The sequence below is a fragment of the Diabrotica undecimpunctata genome, chromosome 6 (assembly GCF_040954645.1).
Source record: "Diabrotica undecimpunctata isolate CICGRU chromosome 6, icDiaUnde3, whole genome shotgun sequence".
In the NCBI taxonomy this organism is placed as follows: domain Eukaryota; kingdom Metazoa; phylum Arthropoda; class Insecta; order Coleoptera; family Chrysomelidae; genus Diabrotica; species Diabrotica undecimpunctata.
Genome location: NC_092808.1, coordinates 102,134,928 through 102,155,711, shown reverse-complemented (window position 1 = coordinate 102,155,711; position 20,784 = coordinate 102,134,928). Strand labels below are relative to the sequence as shown.

Here is a 20,784-nt window from a genome sequence, read left to right as displayed (position 1 = left end):
AGAATGATTTTTGATGTTGATGTCACCGTAAGAAACGGACGCTTTCATTGTAGAAGTACGAATTTGGTCATCGAGACTTCAATGTTGGCTTCCGTAGGAGAGCAAATTAGAATCTAAACGAAGAAGGTTCGTTTTGGTAGAGTTTTAAAAACCGGCAGTTTTGCTTAATTCCAGGAATTTTGGTGAACAGAAGGTAATTTGAGCTCAAAATGTCATGTGGCAATCTTTGTAAAGAGAGTTATTCACCGTTTTGTTATAAGCTGTATTCTGTGACAAGAGATTTGATACCATCGTCCTAAGGGCTATGTAAGCAGCTGAGTAAAGGGTTTAAGTGGAATATAAGCAGCCGAGTTTAAAGGATCGTATATTGTTATCATCCAGGACAACCTGAAGTCCAGTTTTGGTATTTGATTTGATTTCTCACTTGATTTCGTCGCGTATTTGTTACAATCATGGCCGGTCCATCAAAAAAAATCCGTTTTACCGATGCTGATTTTGAAGATACAGCTTTGAAGTAGTTTGACGAATTAGATAGTGACGCTAGAGATGTTGATCAAGAACAAACATGACCTCAAGTATATTGACATAATGGAGATAAAAGCTTTCATAGGACTCCTCGTATATTCTGCGGTATTCAAATCAAACCATGAGAATATAAAAACGCTTTTTGCAACAGATGGAACTGGCAAGGAAATTTTTAGAACTGTCATGAATCAAAAGCGTTTTGCAGTCATTTTATCAGCTTTTCGTTTTGATAATCCAGATGATCGAGAAGAAAGAAAAAATATGATCAAGTAGTAGCAGTTTCTTATATATTCAATTCTTTTATTGAAAATTGTCAAAACGCATATGGTCTAGGTCAATCGGCAACTGTTGATGAAATGCTTGTCAGTTTTAGGGGAAGGTGCCGTTTTAAAATGTGTATGTCTAATAAGCCATGTAAGTATGGCATCAAAATAATGGCTCTTACTGATGCAAGAATCAGTTATTTCTATAACGGGTATATATACTGTGGCAAAGACTCGGATGGCTTAAGTCTTTTACACGAAGAAAAAAAATACTCAAAACCAACACAAGCAGTCTTGCGGTTAACTAAACCTTTAATTGGCAGCAACAGAAACATAACTGCGGACAACTGCTTTTCGTCATTAGAGCTAATAGATGTTTTGCAGAAAAATAATCTTACGTATGTAGGAACTTTAAAAAAGAACAAACGTGAAATACCCCCGTCATTTTTGGCCAATAAAACCAAAGAACCTGGTTCTAGTGTTTATGGATTTAGAGAAGAGTGTATAATGGTATCTTATGTGGCCAGAAAAAACAAAGCTACAATTTTAATATCATCAATGCATGATAGAGCTTGTAATGATTCTTTAATAGAAAAACCAGAAATAATTTCATATTATAATGCCAACAAAGGAGGTGTAGACTGCATGAGCGAAAAATGGGCTAAAAGTTCGTGTAGTCGAAGAACTCACAGATGGATCCTTGCTGTTTTCTTTCGTATAATATATATTGCTACTGTAAATGCATACATACTGCACCAAAGTTACAAAAACAATTCTAAAATTCAAGAAAAATCTGCTTTTGCTAAAATATTAGCAAAACAATTAGTAGAAGATCATATGAAGCGAAGAATGGGTAATTTTCATGTACCGCGGCTAATTCGTGCTAGTATAGCGAGTATTCTTGGAATTCCTGAGAATAACCAAGTAGATGATAACGAGCCATTATTACCAGAGAAGCGAAAAATATGTTATTTGTGCCCTCGTAAGAAGAACCGTATGACAAAATACCTTTGTGTCCGATGTAGAAAACCTGTGTGTTTTCAGTGTACGAAACCAATTTGTACCAATAGTATGTAACTTTTACAGTTACTGGACATTTTTTTCAACATCAAAATAATTTCGCGAGTTAATTTTTACGTAATCCAGTATGTGTTAGTGCCGTTCATATAAAAAAACTTACGTGATGTGTATTTATTTTTTCACTGTAATGAAAAGTAAAAAATGTGACTGTCACGAACTGTAAATGATTAGCTGTTAGAAAGTCGTAGTGATTTTTTTATTCTCTGACAATATTTTGAGTTTCTTTACTGTGTTCAATTGCAAATACAAACAGCTTTTAGAGTACTATTAAATATATTAAAACAGTTTGTACGTTTAGTTCTTATCCCCTCTCCTACATTGTAGTCTGTCAGACGGCATGTCTCTCTGTGTGTATTAAAATAGGGTCTCTCCAGTTAGGGGCTAATCATGTTTGACTGTGATTCTTGACAATGATTAAAATTAAATCTATTAATATTTTTGAAATTAACATTATTAAAATTTTAAAACAATATAACTACGGTATAACTACGGTAAAAAATTCTACATTATACAATTGGTGAACTTACAAAAATCATATATATTTTATACAATTTTTTATACAATTTTGTATACAATTTTCTAGTATTAGATATCCAGTCTATCCATGCGTCCAGTGCCCAGTGATTATGTGTTTCCAGTATTATCCAGTTCCGCAATCTGTTCTTTTTTTTTTATTTTTTTATTTTTTTTTTGTGGTTTTCTGTTTTTTCAATATTTTTTATGTATTTTTTTTTTATATTAATATTGTTTAATATTTTTTTTTTGTTTTTTTTTATTATTAAAATGCTTTTTTATATTTTGCTTTATATATTTTATTTTGATTTTTTTTATTTATTTATATTTCTTTATTTATTTATGTACAAGTTTTGGTATACAGTGCTCTTTATAAACTATTGTTTCATATTCTTATTTTTAAACTGCTTATGTATTGATATAGCAACTCATAAACTAAATTGTTAGAAACTATTAACCCATAAAGGGTGATGGATTTTACTAAAATTTTTATTTTCATAATGGCTTCCATAAAAATTTTGGTCTTTATTCTATTTTTACTACAATTTAATATCATATGCTCTAGTGTGCCATATTCGCCACACTCGCAGTTTGGGGAATTTACAATTTTAAATTTAAATAAGTAAGATGGTGCTAGAGAATGATTGAATCGAATCTTGCAGATAATTCTGATTGCATCTTTTTTTTTATAAAATTACAGAACCATGGTTTGGTAGGAATTTTCGGCTGAATGCCTTTATAAAAAAGTCCCTTGGTATAACATGGAGTTATTAGATGTAATACAGAAAATCAGCAATTAAAAAAGCAAAAGTGTCCTATCCTATCAAAAATAATTACCCTCGTAACTTGATGAAAAAGTTTCTCCAGATCGAAAAAAAGTCCAAAAAAGATGTAGATTAAGATATTAGAAAAAAATAAAAAAGAATTCAATTACGACATGGATAAATGACGATTAAGAATCAAAAGACGACGAACCCCATATATTAGGACTATGTAATGTCTGAATATTTTTTATGTTTTTGACTGCTTATTGATATAAGCGTTTTATATGATTTATGTTACAAAAAAAAGAGGTTTGTTAGGTAAACTATTAGTTTAAAATTAAAATACATTATCTTTTAGATCAAATGAATGGACAATCCTCGAAGGAGTTGCAATCGCAGATTCGACAACGGGAGAAGCTAAGTTTACAGTAGAATTCAAAGAGCCTGGTTAGTAAATATCTAGTAAGAATATATTAAAAATATTTGTTAAATATAACAAGCTACTTTTTAAATATTTTAATAAACTATACTCTAATAAGATAATCCTTAAATAGCTGGTTATACTGCTTAGCAGTGAAGAGGACTCCAAAAAATCAAATAGTAACATCAACATTTATCACAAATATAGACAAGAATAAGTATCAAGGGAAAACAATGGAATGGGATGAAATTCCTTTCACACTGTAACTCTTGAAGATATCAGTCAGATAAGAGCAGAAAAAGAAAAAGAAAAAAACGTTACCTATTCCTTTTATTGCGGAAACGTTTTGGTTTGTGTTTACAAAACAGCATTAGTCCATATCTGTAAAGAACAAAGCTGCTCTTTAGAAAATACTTACTTACTTAATCAGTAGAACCCATTTGTACCCTTCGGTGTTGGGCCGTTTACAATACAATTCATTAAATTACAATATTTGACAGTCTTCTGAGGTGTCCTAGCTCTTAACGAACTTTCTCCATTCCTTCCTATTGGATGCCACCTGTGTTGCTTCCTGCCAAGTCTTACCCTTACTCTGCAGTATCTGCGAGATGTCACTGTTCCATTCTTTAATGGGTCTTCCTCTTCTGTTCTTCCCTATTGGTTTGGCGTCCCACACTCTTTTTACTTGTCTATTATTGACCATCCGGGTTAGATGTCCGAACCATGCCAATTTTTTCTCTTTGATTGACTCGAGTATCGGTTTGATTTTGAGTCTTTCTCTTATTTCTTCATTTCTGATTCTATTAGTTCTTTTTACTTCTATCGTTCTTCTGAGGTATTTCATCTCTGCTGCCTGAATTCTGCTCTGATGTCTTTTGTTTAATATCCAATTTTCTGCTCCATATGTCACTGTAGGTCTATATATTGTTTTGTATATTGTCATCTTGGTCTTTGTTGATATTTGTTTGTTATTAAGGAATCCTCTATTTAGTGCTTGGAATAGTTTTCCTGTGTTTTCCATTCTGTTGTTAAGATCATCCTCGATGTCTCCTTTGTTGTTGATTACTGTTCCTAAGTATTTGTATGAATTTGTCTGTATTATTTTTTGTTGGTCTATCATTACTTCTATTTGATTTTCCGTCCCTTGTTTCCTTGATATTTTCATTATTTGAGTCTTCTCTTTGTTTACGTTTAAGTTGTATTTGCTTGCTTCTAGGTTCCATTTCTCTAAGTTGTATTTCAGTTTTTCTGCAGGTTCCGCAATTCATACTATGTCGTCTGCAAATATACACATCTCAGCATTTATCATTTGCATTTTGTTCCAACCGATGCAGTATTTCTTGAATGTTTTCTTATATTCTTTCACTATCTCATCTATTACATTTATGAATAGTACTGGGCTGAGACTTCCCCCTTGTCTAACTCCTTGGGTTGTTTCAAATGGTTCTGACTGTATATTTAACATTCTTGCTGTATTTGTTGTTTTCATGTATATACTCTTTGTTGCTTCTATCAGTTCTTCACTTACTTGTTTCTTCTTTAGGCTTTCCCATATATCTTTTCTTTTGACTGAGTCGAATGCTTTTTCCATGTCTATAAAGCTCAGATGTATTTCTTTATTTTTCTTTAAGGCTTTTTCTATTACTTGTTGCATGGTGAATATATGGTCTTGTGTGTTGTGTCCTTTCCTGAATCCACTTTGTACATCCTCTAATTTATGTTCTATTTCTTTTCTAATTTTCCTTTCTATTATGGTTTCGTATACTTTTGCTGCTACACATAGTAGTGGTATACCTCTATAGTTCCTACAGTCTCTTGTGTTTCCTTTCTTGTATATAGGCATTTGTCTATTCTCTGGGCTGGGTATTACTTTTCTCCTCCATATTAGGTTATATATGTATAACAATTTTTCTTTTGCTTTTACTCCTATATATTTCATCATTTCTGGTGCTACTTCATCGCTTCCTGGTGCTTTTCCAATCTTTATTTTTCTTATTGCTTCTTCCAGTTCTTCTTTTTCTATAGTTTCTGGATTTTCCGTGTTTCTCATGGATACTCTCCTGTTGTGGCTTTCCTTCTCCATTGTATTCGCTTGATTTCCATTCAGTATCAGCTGAAAATGTTCCCTCCATCTTTGCATTATTGTCTTATCGTCGTTTATTATTGTTCCTTCCTTGTTCATTATTTGTTTGAGTTTCGTTTCTTTGTTGCTTCTTAGGTTTTTCAGTGTTCTGTAAAATAATTTTACGTTTTCTTTGCTGTTTTCTTCCATTTTTTCCCCTAATTTTTCCCAACTTTTCTTTTTCTCTTTCTTAACTATCTCTTTAACTTTTGTTCTTTGTCTCTTATAATTTTCATATTTTTGTTGTGTTTTGTCTTGAATGTATTCTTTCCATAATTTCTTCTTTTCTTTTATTTCTCTTTTCACTTCATCGTTCCACCAAGATGTTCGTTTCCCTCTGTTGTTATTTCTTGTGGTTCCACATATTGATTTAGCTATTTTTATCATCGCATTTTTAAATTTTCTCCATTCTTCTTCTATTGTTTCTGTTATTTCATGTTCATTTTCCGTCTCTTTCTCTAGTCCTTCTGAGTATCTTATTCTCATTGTTTCTTCCCTTAGTTTATAAATTTTTATTATTTCTTTGTGTTTTCTGTTTATGTTCTCATTTCTTTTTATTTCTTTTCTTTTGCTTTTGAATGTGGTTTCTAGTAGATAGTGGTCACTACCAATTTCATAACTCCTTTTTACCCTTACGTCTCTTATCCAGTTCTTCTCTGTTTTTTGCACTATAGTATAGTCTATAATTGATTGTTCGTCTCTTGATTTGACTTCTCTTGTGATCTTGTGTATCCTTTTATGTTGGAAGTGTGTGTTCATAATCACCAGGTTATTATCTAGACAGAATTCGAGTAGTAATTTTCCATTTTTGTTTAGTTTGTCCTCCCCATAAGGTCCGATGACATTGTTCCATTTTTCTGTTTCTTTCCCCACTCTGCTGTTTATGTCTCCTGTGATAACAATTTTCTCTGTACAATCATTTATCACTTCTTGTAATTTGTCCTAGAATTCATTCTTTTCGTTTTTTGTTGCGTCTTCATCTGGTCCATAACATATGATTAGGTTTGTGTTAGTTTTCTCTGTATCCATATCTATGTCTACTCTTAGTTTACGTTCGTTGTAATATATCCAATTTTTTATTTTGTTGATACTCTCCTTCTTTATCATGCACGCTACTCCTGCCTCAGCTCTCTTCGTTTCTTCCACTCCACTGTATATTAGTAACATTCCGTTTACTAATATTATTTATCCTTTTCCTTTTTTCTTTGTCTCTGTTATAGCTACTATTTCAATGTTCTTATCTCTAATTTCTTCCCCCAGTTCTATTTCCTTCCCATTTATACCTCTCACATTCCATGATGCCATTTTCCAAATTGTTTTGTTCTTTTCTGTGTTTAAGTTGTACTTCAATTTGTTTTTACTTCCGTTTGTGTTATTATCTTTAGATCTGCTCATGTCCCTGTTCTGTGCCTGTTTTGTTTCTCGGTCCGTCATTGTCTTTTCTTCAGCTAGTTTTTTGAACCAGTTGGTTCTGTATTGTATGTTATTTTTTCTATTTGGCTTGTTTTTTGATTCCATTTCCACTTAATGTCTTCTATAATTATGAAACCATATCCAATTTTTGTCCTTTTCCCATTAGTCTTTTCATCTGCTGCTATCTTCCTAAGATTTCTTTGTATCTCTATCTCTTTTAATGTTAGGTCACATTCTATATATACTCTATGTTGCTTATAGTTTATTAGTTTACCCTTGGCTTTCAGTATTTTCATTTTATCTTCGAATTTTTTACATTCGATAACACACATTGTTTCATTTATCTTTTGTACCCTATTTATTTCTGATTTTACTCTCATTTTTGTTTCTATGAAGTTCTCCAGTTGCTTTACTTCTATTGTGTCTATTGGTAAGCCTTTCATTATTAGGTTATTTTTCTTCTTCTCTTTCTGACATGCTTCCAAGGCTATTTCTATTTTATCTATTTTTTGTTTCATCGTTGTCATTTCTTTCTTTAGATTTTCATTTTCTCTTATTATTTCTTCCATTTGCAATTTGTATTCACTATTTTCCTTCCTAATTCTTTTAGTTCCTCAATCATATTACCCATTGTATTTTTTATCTCTTCCAGATCCCTGTTTTTCTTTTTATTATCGCTTGCTATTTCTCTCATTAGTTCCATCATTTCGTTCTGGCTGCTGGTTTCATTCGTTGTTGGTTTCGACCTGTCTGGCGTTCGGCTCACTTTTCTGCTCCTGCTAAATATGTCTATCTCCTCTTTGCTTTTTCTTTTACCATCTTCATCAACCTTACCATCCGCCATCTTTCTTCTTATTCAAATAATTAAAGTATTTATAAATATAAATATTATAAGTAACGGTTACGGATCTCGACAAGCGCCGCGCCTACCTCTACAGTTAAATTTTAGCAATTATTCTCGATCCTAACCAGTTTCGACTTCTACCACTTGTAAATACAAAAATACAATCAATATCAAAACAGCAAATAAATTCAGCCGTTATAATTCTGTATAGTTTTACCGAAACCTGAATAACAGACCTATTGTTTTTGTTGATAACTATTATTGTTTATCGTTCTTAATCACCCGTCCAGCGCAAAAAGCTCAACTCGTTTCGACCACTCAGAAGTTTCACTTTTATCCGTAGGGCAATTAAAACTAACTATTAATTTAATACAGTTCAAAATTAGATAACTGATTATTTACTTACATAAAGGTCCTTTTTAAATACACTTTACACTAATAATTTGCATGCAGATTACACTCGAAACCACCCAAAATTGGAATTTAATTTCGGAGCGACACTACACACGTCCAACTAGTTTGACCACCAAAACCTATCCTCTTTAGGAAATACAGTTCTTTAATTTAGAAGGAGAAAGCCGATTGAAAACATGGCATCCCCAAGCAAAGTAGAAAAATATTGTAAAAGACAACTTACATGTGAAGTAATAAATTTCGTTGGTAAAAAGCAACGCAGTTTCACAAAAAATTGGTCGTGAAAATTAAAGAATTACATAGTGAATTAATGGTTAAATTTTTTTCTAAAAAACTTACGTTGCTTAAAGCAACGATTCCACAGGTTGTGGGCGAGGCAGAAAACGGACTCGTTGGTTTCGTTCTTCGGCGCTTTCGCTTTTAACCTGTTAAAGTATTGATAATGGCAGCCGGCAGTTGTTAAAATAAGATATATGCCTTCAATTCACACTTTTTAGCGGCATATCTAATGTTTCACTATTATTTACACAAATAATAAATTTTGTTCATTAATGTTTTAACTATTTGATTACTGAAAGTTACAGTGGTTAACTACATTGTTTTTAATTTAAAGCAAGTTTTTAGATTGGTCACGTGTATTGTCTTTAACCATTTGTTAATCTTTTAAAAAAATGTTAGGCGGCTTTTTTATGCTGCAGTGTTAAGATTTAAGGATATACATAGACTACAAATACATAATATCACATTTGTTTAAATATGGGTTACCTAAGTACTTTGTACTATAAAGTTTTTTGAAAAAATTTTAACTATTAATTCACTATTTGATTTTTTGACTTTCACGACCAATTTTTTGTAAAACTGGGTTGCTTTTTACCAACGGAATATATACCTTCGCATGTAAATTGTCTTTTACATTATTTATCTCTTTATACTTTGCATATTAGATTGTGTAAACTTCTAAACTTCTTCTTCATGTAGCATATTTTCCTAGAAATTCAACAACTAATCGTGCGATCTTTATTTTATCTTTATTGCTAATTGCTGAGCTAAAGCTGACTATGTAGTATTGGAACATATTCTTCTTGGCCATGATATTTTATTTTTAGCCACTTTTGTTTTTAAATTTAAACGACATTTCACCCTCACCATATTATCGGTTATACCTGGCGAACAGAGCTTACTTTGGACTAAAGCAGCTCTTACCATCACACATAATTAGCAGAAAAACCAAGATACTAATATATGAAACTCTTATTAAACCTGTCCTGATATACGTGTCAGAGACATGGACTATGGTAAAAAGCGACGACGAACTGTTAGGTCGCTTTGAAAGAAGAATACTTAGGCACATATACGGAAGAGTACAAGAAAGCGGGATGTGGCGCAGGCGCTACAATTTAGAGTTGTATCAATGCTATGAAAAATGCAACATCGTCCGGTCTATTAAAATTAATAGACTAAGGTGGCTAGGACACCTTGAAAGAATGGACACTGGAGACCCCCAAAGACAGCTATTATCAAGAGCCAGTAGGAACCAGGAAGAGAAGCAGGCCAAGATCTAGATTTAAAACTCAAGTCGAAGATGACTTGAGGACTCTAGGGGTCAGAAAATGGAAAGCCACGGCGAAAGATAGGGGGGAATTGAGACTAATTCTTGAACAGGCCAAGACCCACATAGAGTTGTAGAGCCAAAGATGATGATCATATTATCGGTATCGAGATGGTTTTTTGTTTTTTGAGTAATTTTGTATGCTTTTAACATTAAAGCAGTTATTTAAATATAATATGTATATTTTTTTAGCATTGACTGCACCTTTTTGGATTCTTGATATAGATTATGACCAGTTCTTTGTACCTTACTCATGCATTGTACAGGATGGGACAGTTATAGGTATGTACAGTGAAGTATTATTTAATTACTACACGTCTCCAAAAAATTAACGCACCACTTTAATAAATCAATTTTATTTGTAAACAGGCAAAGAATAAAAAATAAAACTTCACCAGATTTATTCTAAATTTTATAAGTAATTATAACAATTTTTCTAATCATGAGAAAATGTTGAAGTACAGGAGAAAAAAAATAAAACGGAAAATTCTAAAAAAATAATGATAAGAAAAGTAAACTAAAATATAAAAAAAGTCTTAATAACGAGTGTTTCCACCTCTACTACGTATAACAGCCTTACATTGTTGGCCCATACTTAAAATTAATTGGCGTACTTCATTTTGGTCTAGTTCTCTCCAAATCTGGATCAGCCTCACTCCCACTTCCTGTAAGTTGTTTGGTTGGATCGGTGTCGCTCTTAATCGCCTACCCAGAAAGATTTTCAATCGGATTTTAATCCGGATTTAAATCCATAGTGTTAATTTCTACCTCGTCTAGATAATTTCTGACGGATTGTGCAGCGTGAGGTCTTGCATTATCTTGCATTAGTAAGAAATTTTAACCGATATAACTAGCGAATGGTACTATGTTGCTCCAGGATCTCCAATATGTACCTTTCAGCTGTAACAGTTCCATTTTGTATGACCACTAGATTCGTACCACCCCACACCATAACGGATCCTCCACCAAAAAATGTGGTGTGTGAGAAGTTACACTGAGGATATCGTTGGGTCGTCGCAACACACGAACACGTCTGTCGTTATTGTACAAACAAAATCGGGATTCATCAGTAAATAGCACTCGTTCCCCGTCAGCCTTTAACCAATTAACGTGTTGTCTGGCAAAATGTAGTCTCCCCTTCGATGCTCTGCAGTTAATAGAGGACCTCGGGTGGCAATCCTAGGTGTTAAGTTGTATTCCCTAAGTCGCTGTCGAACAGTTTCAGTACTAATTTGTATAGCATGCACGTCTCGAAGCTGAATTTGTAGACTTAGATGTGTTACAAAACGTTGTCGAGAAATTCTTAAAAATCGATCTTGAATAGGGGTAGTTACCCGGTTTCGTCCTTGCCCTGGTCTGCGAGTATGATCCGCTGTTTCGAGGAATCTTTCTAACACCAGTGAGACGGATGTGTGGGACACATTAAACCGACGACCAATTCTTCTGTAACTCCAAGCTTCTTCCGACAGTATCACTGCTTGGGCACATTCATCTCGGGTTAAATTACGTGATTGACGCTCCATAATAAACAAAATTAACAATAATCAACAATTAAACAGTAGCCGAATAAAATTCGTGAATACTTGGAAATTAGTATATTTACAGAATTAGTACATTTTTTGCTTCTTTTTGTTTTGTTGCAAAAAAAACTATACCGATAAAATACAGTCAATAAATATAGAGTGTACGAATAGCATATACAAGGGGCTTGCAAAATATAACATTACAATGGAAATTTTTATTAACGCTAATAAAATATTTTAATATTTCAAAGTGGTGCGTTAATTTCTTGGAGAAGTCTATAAAATAGTCCAATAAAGAATGCTTGCACGTAAAATAATCTATGCCAAAAATAGCGAAATTAAATTTAATATTAATACTGCAAACAACATCACTGTTATTAGACATTTTATATCTTTAAGAAAGTAATGCAAAGTTTTTTATGATCTTTCGGTGACATCTAGACAAAACCGAAAATTAAAAAAGCTATACTTCTTCTTCGCAATATTTAATGTAGGAGATATAAACAATACTAAATTATTTAATTATGTTCGTTTAAGATAATATAGTAAGTATTAAAATTATGTCGAATTAAAAAATGTTAATGAATAGGTAGTTACAGTAAAACTTCTGTTAACGGACACCTCTCGTCAACGGTCAGTTTTTAGCTCACCGAACATTTCATCTGTTGGTTAATAGGAAGACACCTCCGAACAACGGACCCTCTTCACAACGACTGCAGACAAGATTTGCCTTCGGCTTTTCTAAGAAATTATTGTAATTTTACCTGCCATCCACGGACAGTCAGGTAAAGGCGATTAAAAGGCAAAAAGTGAGACTCCAGAAATCCAAATATGTACATAACTTATTTTATCTAAGGGTAACAATGTCTTCAACTAAAAAAAAGTTTTTAAGTTTGGAAGAAAAAATATCGCTGATAGAAGCATCTGAAAAAAATAATTCTAATATTTCACCAAACTAAAACATTAACTACAAAACTTAAAACATCACAAGTATAAATTTATTATCTCTGAAAGTGTCTATATTGGGCAAACTAGTTAACTGCTTCAATCCAGATTTCGTTCCCACAAATACGACAAGAACAACACCACTGCGCTCACAAAGCAGGAGAATGAAAAGAAGCATAAATTTGACTTCGAAAACATCAAAATTTTAAAAACCAACCAAAACAAAAAGAAGAGGGAGATATACGAATCAATAGAAAAAATAAAACACTAACGCAATCAATGACAAAAAAGAAACAAATAACCTAAATAAAATATATTACAATCTGATTTAAATAATAACAATCTTAAAGTTATAACCTATCTTCAATTTGCTTCTTTCGACAACATTACCAATCATACGCCCGTGTAAACATAATTATATATTAATGATAGTAAGCAACGAGACATCAGATGTCAGTTTTTACTCTGTGTTCGTTCATTAATTTAGTATTTCGCTTTACGTGTTAGTATTTTATTATATGTTTTACAATAACATCTTATTCTCAATTCTTGTACATTTTAGAATCTTGACAAAGGCAAGGATTACCTTGAATCGTTACAAGACATATTAGTTCCATAGCACATGTTTGTATAGCGGCAACTTCTGTCTGAAATTGGGTAGCGTATGTTCCTAAGCTTAAACAGATTTCTGTCCTTTGGTCCTGTGCAGTATATACTAGCTCCCGTACTTTCATAGATTTTGTCTGTATACCAACTTAAATTAGCCACTACCGGCAGTTCTATCTCCCAGCCTTTTCTCATTGGTACTATGATATTAAAATGTTAATTAAAGCCATACCTTTGGGCCCTTTGGTCTACAGTCATGACTAGAGCGGGATTCACATTAATCATCTGATATATCTTTCACCCTATATTAGCCTATGTACTGTTGACCTGATCTCTCTTTGTATAAATATGTAAAACGGTGATAAGTTTAACAATACCTCAAACGTATCTGTAGGGGTGGTTCTGGTGGCTCCTGTGACACTCAAGCAAGCAAGCATTTGTGTGTCACTAAGCAGCCCAATCGCTCAAAACTGTTGTATCTTGGTACACCATGCCACTAAATCTTAAGTCACCATGGGTCTTATAACCCTTATGTATATCCAAAGTTTAATTTTTTACTTAGTCCCCATTTCTTCCCAAACATTCTTCTACATATGCCAATTGCCAATATAGCCTTCTGTGTGACATTTTTAATATGTGGATTCCACGACAGCTTCCAGTCAAATGTTACACCAAAGTACTTGGCCTTAATAACAAATGGAATCTGCACTCCCCTGCTCCCCTAAGCACCAGTGGATGTAATTCTTGTAGTTCCCTTTTTCTGGTAAAGGTAACAATTGCTGTTTTTGCGGGTTAATGCTTAGTCATTTAGCTTGACATCAATTAACCACATCTCTCAAAACGATTTACGTTAGTTCTGACCCTGTCTTGGCAAAACGCCAAAGCCCAGGCAGTAAAACCCATCTTGGGACAGTTTTGTTAAGAAGTCGTCAACTAGTGTTGCCGACAACAGTGGAGATAATACTCCTCCCTGTGAGCAACCACTTTCTACTCTCGTCTTAATAATAGCTTCGCATAAAATGGACACGATGGTCCTATTTATTAAGTCTGCTTTCGTCCATTCACATATGAAGGTAGGGACATTTCTTCTTCTTGGTGCTTCCGTCGCGAATGTCAAAGAGATATTGTTAAACGCTCCTTCCACGTCTAAAAAAGTCACTACCGTTTATTTGTCCATCAACGACGATGATATGTTCATTCAATATAACGATAAATATTTTTTACGATCTCAGTTAGATGAGTATAAAATAAGTAGGTAGTATATAACCCTTCGTAAAATATTACTCGCAATAGTAATTAAATAAATACTTTTTTTTGTAAATTATAATTCAATATTTGTTTAACATTTATACATTTTTTTTTATTTTCCATGTGTGTGAAAAATTTGTGTAATATTTCAGATTTTGTTTTATACATACATACGTATGTAGGTACATATTATTCAAACTGAGTAGTAAGTGTTTACCTTAAATTATAACGAAAAATCTTTTAAAAGTTGAGTCCGACATTGAATTAATATAAATATAAAAACAGATCGATTTAGTTTTTTGTTTATAAAATTTAAATTGTTATGGAGCGTTTTTTACATTATTTATCTCTGTTTTTTTTTTCAGAGAACCTTTTTATAGTCACAAGAAATTTGAATCCATCGAATGATGTGATAAATGCTGCTCTCAAAGTTATCAACGACAACAATCTTGATGCCACTCAATTATTGCAAACCGATAAAACATGTGATTAATAATGAGAAAAGTGTATAAGAATTAATTTTAAATACTCCAAATAAAGTTTTGGGAATAAATGGGTTTTTTTTGGGAATAAATGAGCTAATGAGATGTAGAACACCGGGGGATTTTATCTTCTCCTCCTGACGTGTTGCTCACTGCCTGTTGGGGCAGTACCTTCGATCTGGTTCTAATTATATCTATTAATTAATTAAAATGTGTTACCTTACATTTGGCGATCACACTTCCCGTATTACACTTTAAAAAACATCTTACTACTTGAGAAACTTTATTTTGCGTTAATTGAACATTGTGTGTTGAAAAATGAGCGAATTAATTTTAATTAATCAAATGTGACAGTGACACAATGACTGATGTTTTTTTTCTAATAAAATTGAGAAGAGAATACGTGATAACCTCGCAATTATGTGCAAAGAGTATATGCAACATCTATCGTGCATTCTCGGGTACAACTCGACTTAAAACTAAAAGTAGTATTTTTTAAAAAAGGGTGTTCGTCATTTGGATCATAATTTTAGGTTGCGCTACGCAACATAGTCCCCCTCTTGATGAGAACGCATCAAAAAAAAAAAATATTTATGTACAATTTGAAGAAAGGTATAACTAATCTAAAAAAAACTATTAAAATTCTTGAAGGTGAGTCATAGGAAGAGGACACAGTTTAGCAATAGAGCGAACGTATAACCCTTCAGGAGTTCTGACCTTAACAACTCTTACCTTGTTGTCCTTTCCCGGATATGTCTCAACTACCCGTGCTATAGGCCATTTGAGAGGAGGCGAGTTTTCGTCCTTAAGCAAGACGAGATCATCAGGCTTTATGCCTACCTGAGGAGTGAACCATTTAGGTCTATTTTGAAGCCTATTAAGATAATCGCGAGTCCAAACCTTCCACATATGCTGCTGAATTCTTGTGCATTTATTCCACAAAGACAATTTATTTTCTTGAATATCAGAGAGATCTAATTCAGGATAAGACATTAAAATAGATCCAATAAGGAAGTGTCCAGGAGTAAGAAAGGAAAAATCGGACGGGTCGTCTGAGAGCGCACAGATAGGGCGTGAATTGAGCACTGCTTCAATCTGCGAAAGTACAGTGGATAGTTCTTCGAAAGTAAAATTGGAGTTACCCATTATTCTTACGAGATGATATTTGAAGCTCTTTATGGCAGCTTCCCAAATACCACCGTGGTGTGGTGAGCGTGGAGGGATAAACTTCCATTGAATTTGACATGAAGTAGCGAAAGAGCGAATAGATTCAGAGGTATCACCTTTGAGAAGCAACTCATAAAGTTCTTTCAATTGATTTTTCGCACCTAGAAAGTTGGTGCCATTATCGCTGAAAATGATACTCGGATTACCCCTTCGGGCGATAAATCTTTTCAGAGTCAATAAGAACGCTTCAGTAGAAAGACTGGAAATTAATTCCACATGCACGGCGCGAGTAGCTAAACATACAAACACTGCCATATAGGCCTTAGTAAGGGGAGCTCTCTTGAGTTTAGAGGTCTTGATTGGAAATGGACCACCAAAATCAACTCCAACGTTTATAAATGGACGTGCAATTTGAACTCTTTCCCTCGGGAGATTAGCCATGATTTGGGAAGCGACTTGTGCGTTAAAACGGTAACAAGTGAGACAATTTTGTATTATACGTTTGATTTGTCGAAGACCATCAAGAGGCCAGAATTTCAATCTAACATTGGACAGTGTATTTTGAGGGCCAGAATGTAGAAGTCTTCGATGTTCTCGGGTAAGTAATAAATTGACAATATGTGATTTTGAGGGCAACAGTAGAGGGAATTTCTGATCATAAGAAACATCTGAAAAGAGAAGACGACCGCCTACTCGTATCATTTGAGACGAATCTAGAAAGGGATTCAATTTACGAATAGACTTATCGTTAAGCAGACGATTATCCATTAAAAATTGGATTTCCGAACTGAAGAAATGAGACTGGGTCAATTTGATAATCATTAACTCAGAACTAGAGAGTTCATTTGGAGTGAGAGGACCTGTACGTCTATGAGAATTAGCTCTTACATTGTGAATAAAACGAATGCAGTATGCAAAAGCTCTCTGAAGTCGAGTGAAACATGAAAATTTGCAGAGGGCATCATACACTTGTGAATCTGGTTTTCTGATCAGATAAGTAACCCTTTTGAGTTCAGGCAGTTCATCAACATTAATACTCGAAGGACCATTATATACAAAGAGGTTGAAATCAAAGTGTGGATCTGACAAAAATTGAGGACCATTAAACCAAAGATCACAATCAAGCAACTGCAAGGGTGTAGCACCACGAGATAATATATCCGCAGGGTTGTCTTTCGATCGTACATGTCTCCATGTATGGTTGGAGGTGAGTTCTTGAATTTGAGTTACTCTATTGGCTACAAAGGTAGACCAACGAGAAGGGTGTGAATTAATCCATGCGAGGACGACTTCGGAATCTGTCCATAAATTGACAGAATTTATCTGAGATTGGGATGGAATCAAGACAGAAAGAATCTTCGTAACAAGATTAGAGAGTAATAATACTCCTAGAAGTTCTAATCGAGGAAGAGTCACAACTTTTACAGGACTAACACGACTCTTTGAGGAGATTAGATTGCAAGAGATAAAGCCATTTTCATGTGATGTTCTTAAATAAACGCAAGCACCATACGCGCTAAGACTTGCATCCGAAAACCCATGTATTTGAGTACTTGTTACATTGCTAGAATTTTGCAGCAACCTAGGAATCTTGAGATTGGAGAGGTGAGGAAGTGTTTGTAAAAATAGATTCCATTGTGTAAGCAAATTTGGACTGAGGTGGTCATCCCAATTCGACCTTTCTAACCAAATCTTTCTCATAATTAATTTAGCAGATACCACTACAGGGTTAATCAATCCGATAGGGTCATAAATGGAAGCAATTAAAGAAAGAACTTCTCTTTTTGTATAGGTATCCTTAACGGTAACCTTTGGCACAAGAACTGAAAAATGATCGGAGTGAGAATTCCAACATAGGCCGAGAATTTTGTTCGTGTTATTTTCAGGATTGATTACATAACTAGCTTCATTAGAGATATGAGAAATACCTGCGAGAAATTCAGGTGAGTTTGCACACCATTTATGAAGCGAGAAACAAGCGAGGTTCAAATATTCGGTTAATTGACGATGAATTTCGAAGAGTGTTTCAAAATCGTTACAGCCATACAGCACATCATCGATATAACAGCAATTTAAAAGAGCATCACTAGCCAAAGGAAATTTGTCGGAATGTTTTTGAGCTAATTCCTTAAGACATCTAGTGCTGAGAAAACCGGAGTTATTTAATCCATAAGTGACAGTTTCAAGTTGAAGACATTTCAAATCCTCTTGAGGTGAATCACGCCATAAGATGTTCAACAGAAATACCTGTTCGGGATTTACTCGAATTTGTCTGTACATATGACGTAGATCTGCTACAATACAGTATTTAAATAATCTAAAATTTATCAAAATATCGAATAATTCGCGTTGTACCGTATAACCAGGAAGCATTATGTCATTAAGACTTAGATTTGAGGTAGTTTTCATACTGCCATCAAAGACAACACGCAACTTATTTGTTACGCTATCCTTTAAAACGCAATGGTGAGGAATAAAGTATTTTAAATCAGAGTGAATATTTCGAGTGGAGAGAGGCACATATCTGCAATGTCCAAGTGCAATATATTCATGAATAAATTGTTTATACTGTGCGTATAATTGATCTGACTTGATCAGTTTCTGTTCGAGGTTTAGGAATCGCTTCTTTGCGAGGAAAAACGATTCGCCCAATTTTTTATATTCGTTGGGAGATTTGAAAGGGAGATCTACTTGGAATCTACCAGATGATAATATTTTAAGTGACGATTTAAAAATATCTTCGGCTTGTTGCTCCGAAGGAGTTAGGATTTTTGGAGTACAAGTAGAAGACGAGATTTCTTCTATTTCCCAAAACGACCGTACGAGTGAATCGGTATTTTGAGTTTGAACGAACAAGGATACTTCATTTCGAGGTTGAGTATTTTCTTGAATGTTAAGTATAGAATATGAGTCAATTGACCCAGATGATTGAGGTACATTTCCACCTACAAGATAACCGAGATGAGTATTTGTTAAGGTAGGAAGATTAGTGCCTAATTTTATTAACCCGTAAGTAAGTAAGTCGAAATAAACATCTGCTCCAAGCAGCATTTGAACTTCGGCAGGAGTACAAAATTCTGGATCAGCTAGGTGAATGTTTGGTGGAATTTTGAGAGCATTAAAATCCAATGTAATTTGAGGGTGCTTACAAGTGATGGTTGGGAGAATCGCACAAGAGAGTGTAAAATGTTTTGTGGGATTAACATTTGAGAAAATATTTAAATCCACCATTTTATTCGACGTCGAACAGATTTCGGATATTCCAGAAATTTGAAGACTTTTTGTGTAAGGAATACATTTCAAGCGACTTGCTAATTCCTCAGTGATAAACGAAAGCTGACTAGCTGAGTCTGTAAGGCAGCGAACCTTAACGGGATTATTATGAGAATCATAAATTGTAACACATGCTGTTTGGAGTAGAACCTCCTTTTTGCCTGAGAGTGTAGAGAGAGATGATGCTCGGTAGACATCATTAGACTGAGATTGATTTGCTATTCGTGGGATTGCAGGTGAACTTGAAGTTTCGCTTTGAGTATTGGGATCACGAGATACATTAGAGTGAGTACGAGAATTTGGAGTATCATGCATATTGTGAGACTGGCGAGTATTTTGAGAATTATGATTTTCTTGTGAGTCTTGAGAGTGACGAGTGTTTTGGAAATGAGTGTTTCTAGTGGGTAGACTACGAGAATCTTGATTTGTTCTGAAACGAGAACTATTTGAGTTATGAGTAGAAGCGTTAGAGAAGTGGAGCAATGTGTGATGTCTCCTGTTACATTTAGCGCAATTTGACGCAGAGGTACATGAGCTTGCTGAATGACCACTAGCCAAGCAGTTGAGACACGCTTTCTTTGCCTTGACCGTTTAAAAACGCTCATCTTCAGACATATTTAAGAATTCCCGGCAAGTGTATATTTTATGGGAGTTATTTTGACATAAGAAACATTTAAAATACTGATTATTACTACTATACTGCAAATTATTGCTAACTGTGTTAAGAGAAGTAAAACGAGAAGGTTGTTTTTGTTTCGGAGAATGAGAGTATTCAGGAACAAGATTTTCGAGAATTTTGCATTTTCTTTCAATAAATTCAAGCAACTCCATTAAACTTGGGAGTTTGTTTATATTACGCTCGGTTTCAAATGATCTTTTAGTATTATAGTCTAATTTTTGAGTAAAGAGATTGATGAGAATTAAATCAGTGAGTTGATTCGAGATGTTGAGGTTTTCTAAGGCAGCGAGATGGCTTTTAATTTGAGTTAAGAAATCCCTTAGAGCATGTGCATTGGGTTTTGTAATGAGTGGAGCATTTAATAAACTGTTCAAATGACTGTTTACTATTAAATATTTATTTTCAAATCTATTGCATAAATTTTGTATTGCAATTTCAAAATTGGAATCAATTATTTCTAGATTGTCAATTAACTTTAACGGTTCATTCCTTAACACTGATTTGAGATAAATAAGTTTTTGAGCATTAGATAACTGTTTATCATTTGTTATTAATTTGGTGAAAACATCAAAAAAGCTGGGCCATTCTGAGATTTCGCCCGAGAAAAAAGGTATTTTTAATTCTGGCAACTTTACATTTTGAATTGTGCTAACAGATGGTATTACATTTATTACAATAGGTTGAGTTTGAACGGGTTTTGCAGATAATTGCGTGATTCTCTCGTACAAATATGAATCTAAATTATAATACTGTTCTTCAACTATGTCTCTATCTGAACAATATTTATCAAAATCTTCTAATTCAAGTTCCTTTTGTAGGTTGAGATACTCGCGATAAGTTTCATTTAATACATTTTTGCGTGCAATATATTGACCGCAATCTAAAACTACATT

General features: G+C 33.8%; 2 protein-coding genes across 2 annotated transcripts in view; one reads left to right on the top strand and one right to left on the bottom strand.

Moving 5' to 3' along the window:
• The window catches only part of LOC140442758 (apolipoprotein D-like), a 38,782-nt gene extending 23,905 nt beyond the window's left edge, over positions 1 to 14,877 (top strand). Inside the window, exons 3-5 of the mRNA XM_072533732.1 lie at positions 3,504 to 3,592; positions 10,161 to 10,250; positions 14,656 to 14,877. Of these exons, the coding sequence (XP_072389833.1) occupies positions 3,504 to 3,592; positions 10,161 to 10,250; positions 14,656 to 14,783 (307 nt within the window). The 3' untranslated portion in view covers positions 14,784 to 14,877. The remainder of the gene's footprint in view (positions 1 to 3,503; positions 3,593 to 10,160; positions 10,251 to 14,655) is intronic.
• Positions 14,878 to 15,408: 531 nt separating this feature from the next.
• Positions 15,409 to 19,527, bottom strand: LOC140444548 (uncharacterized). The gene has a single exon (XM_072536309.1). It carries the CDS (start codon positions 19,525 to 19,527, stop codon positions 15,409 to 15,411), a length of 4,119 nt encoding a protein of 1,372 aa, XP_072392410.1.
• Positions 19,528 to 20,784: the final 1,257 nt, after the last annotated feature.

Excerpts from the sequence above, each read along its gene's own strand:
- LOC140444548 (XM_072536309.1), bottom strand. The coding sequence starts at position 19,527 with ATGCATGATACTCCAAATTCTCGTACTCACTCTAATGTATCTCGTGAT.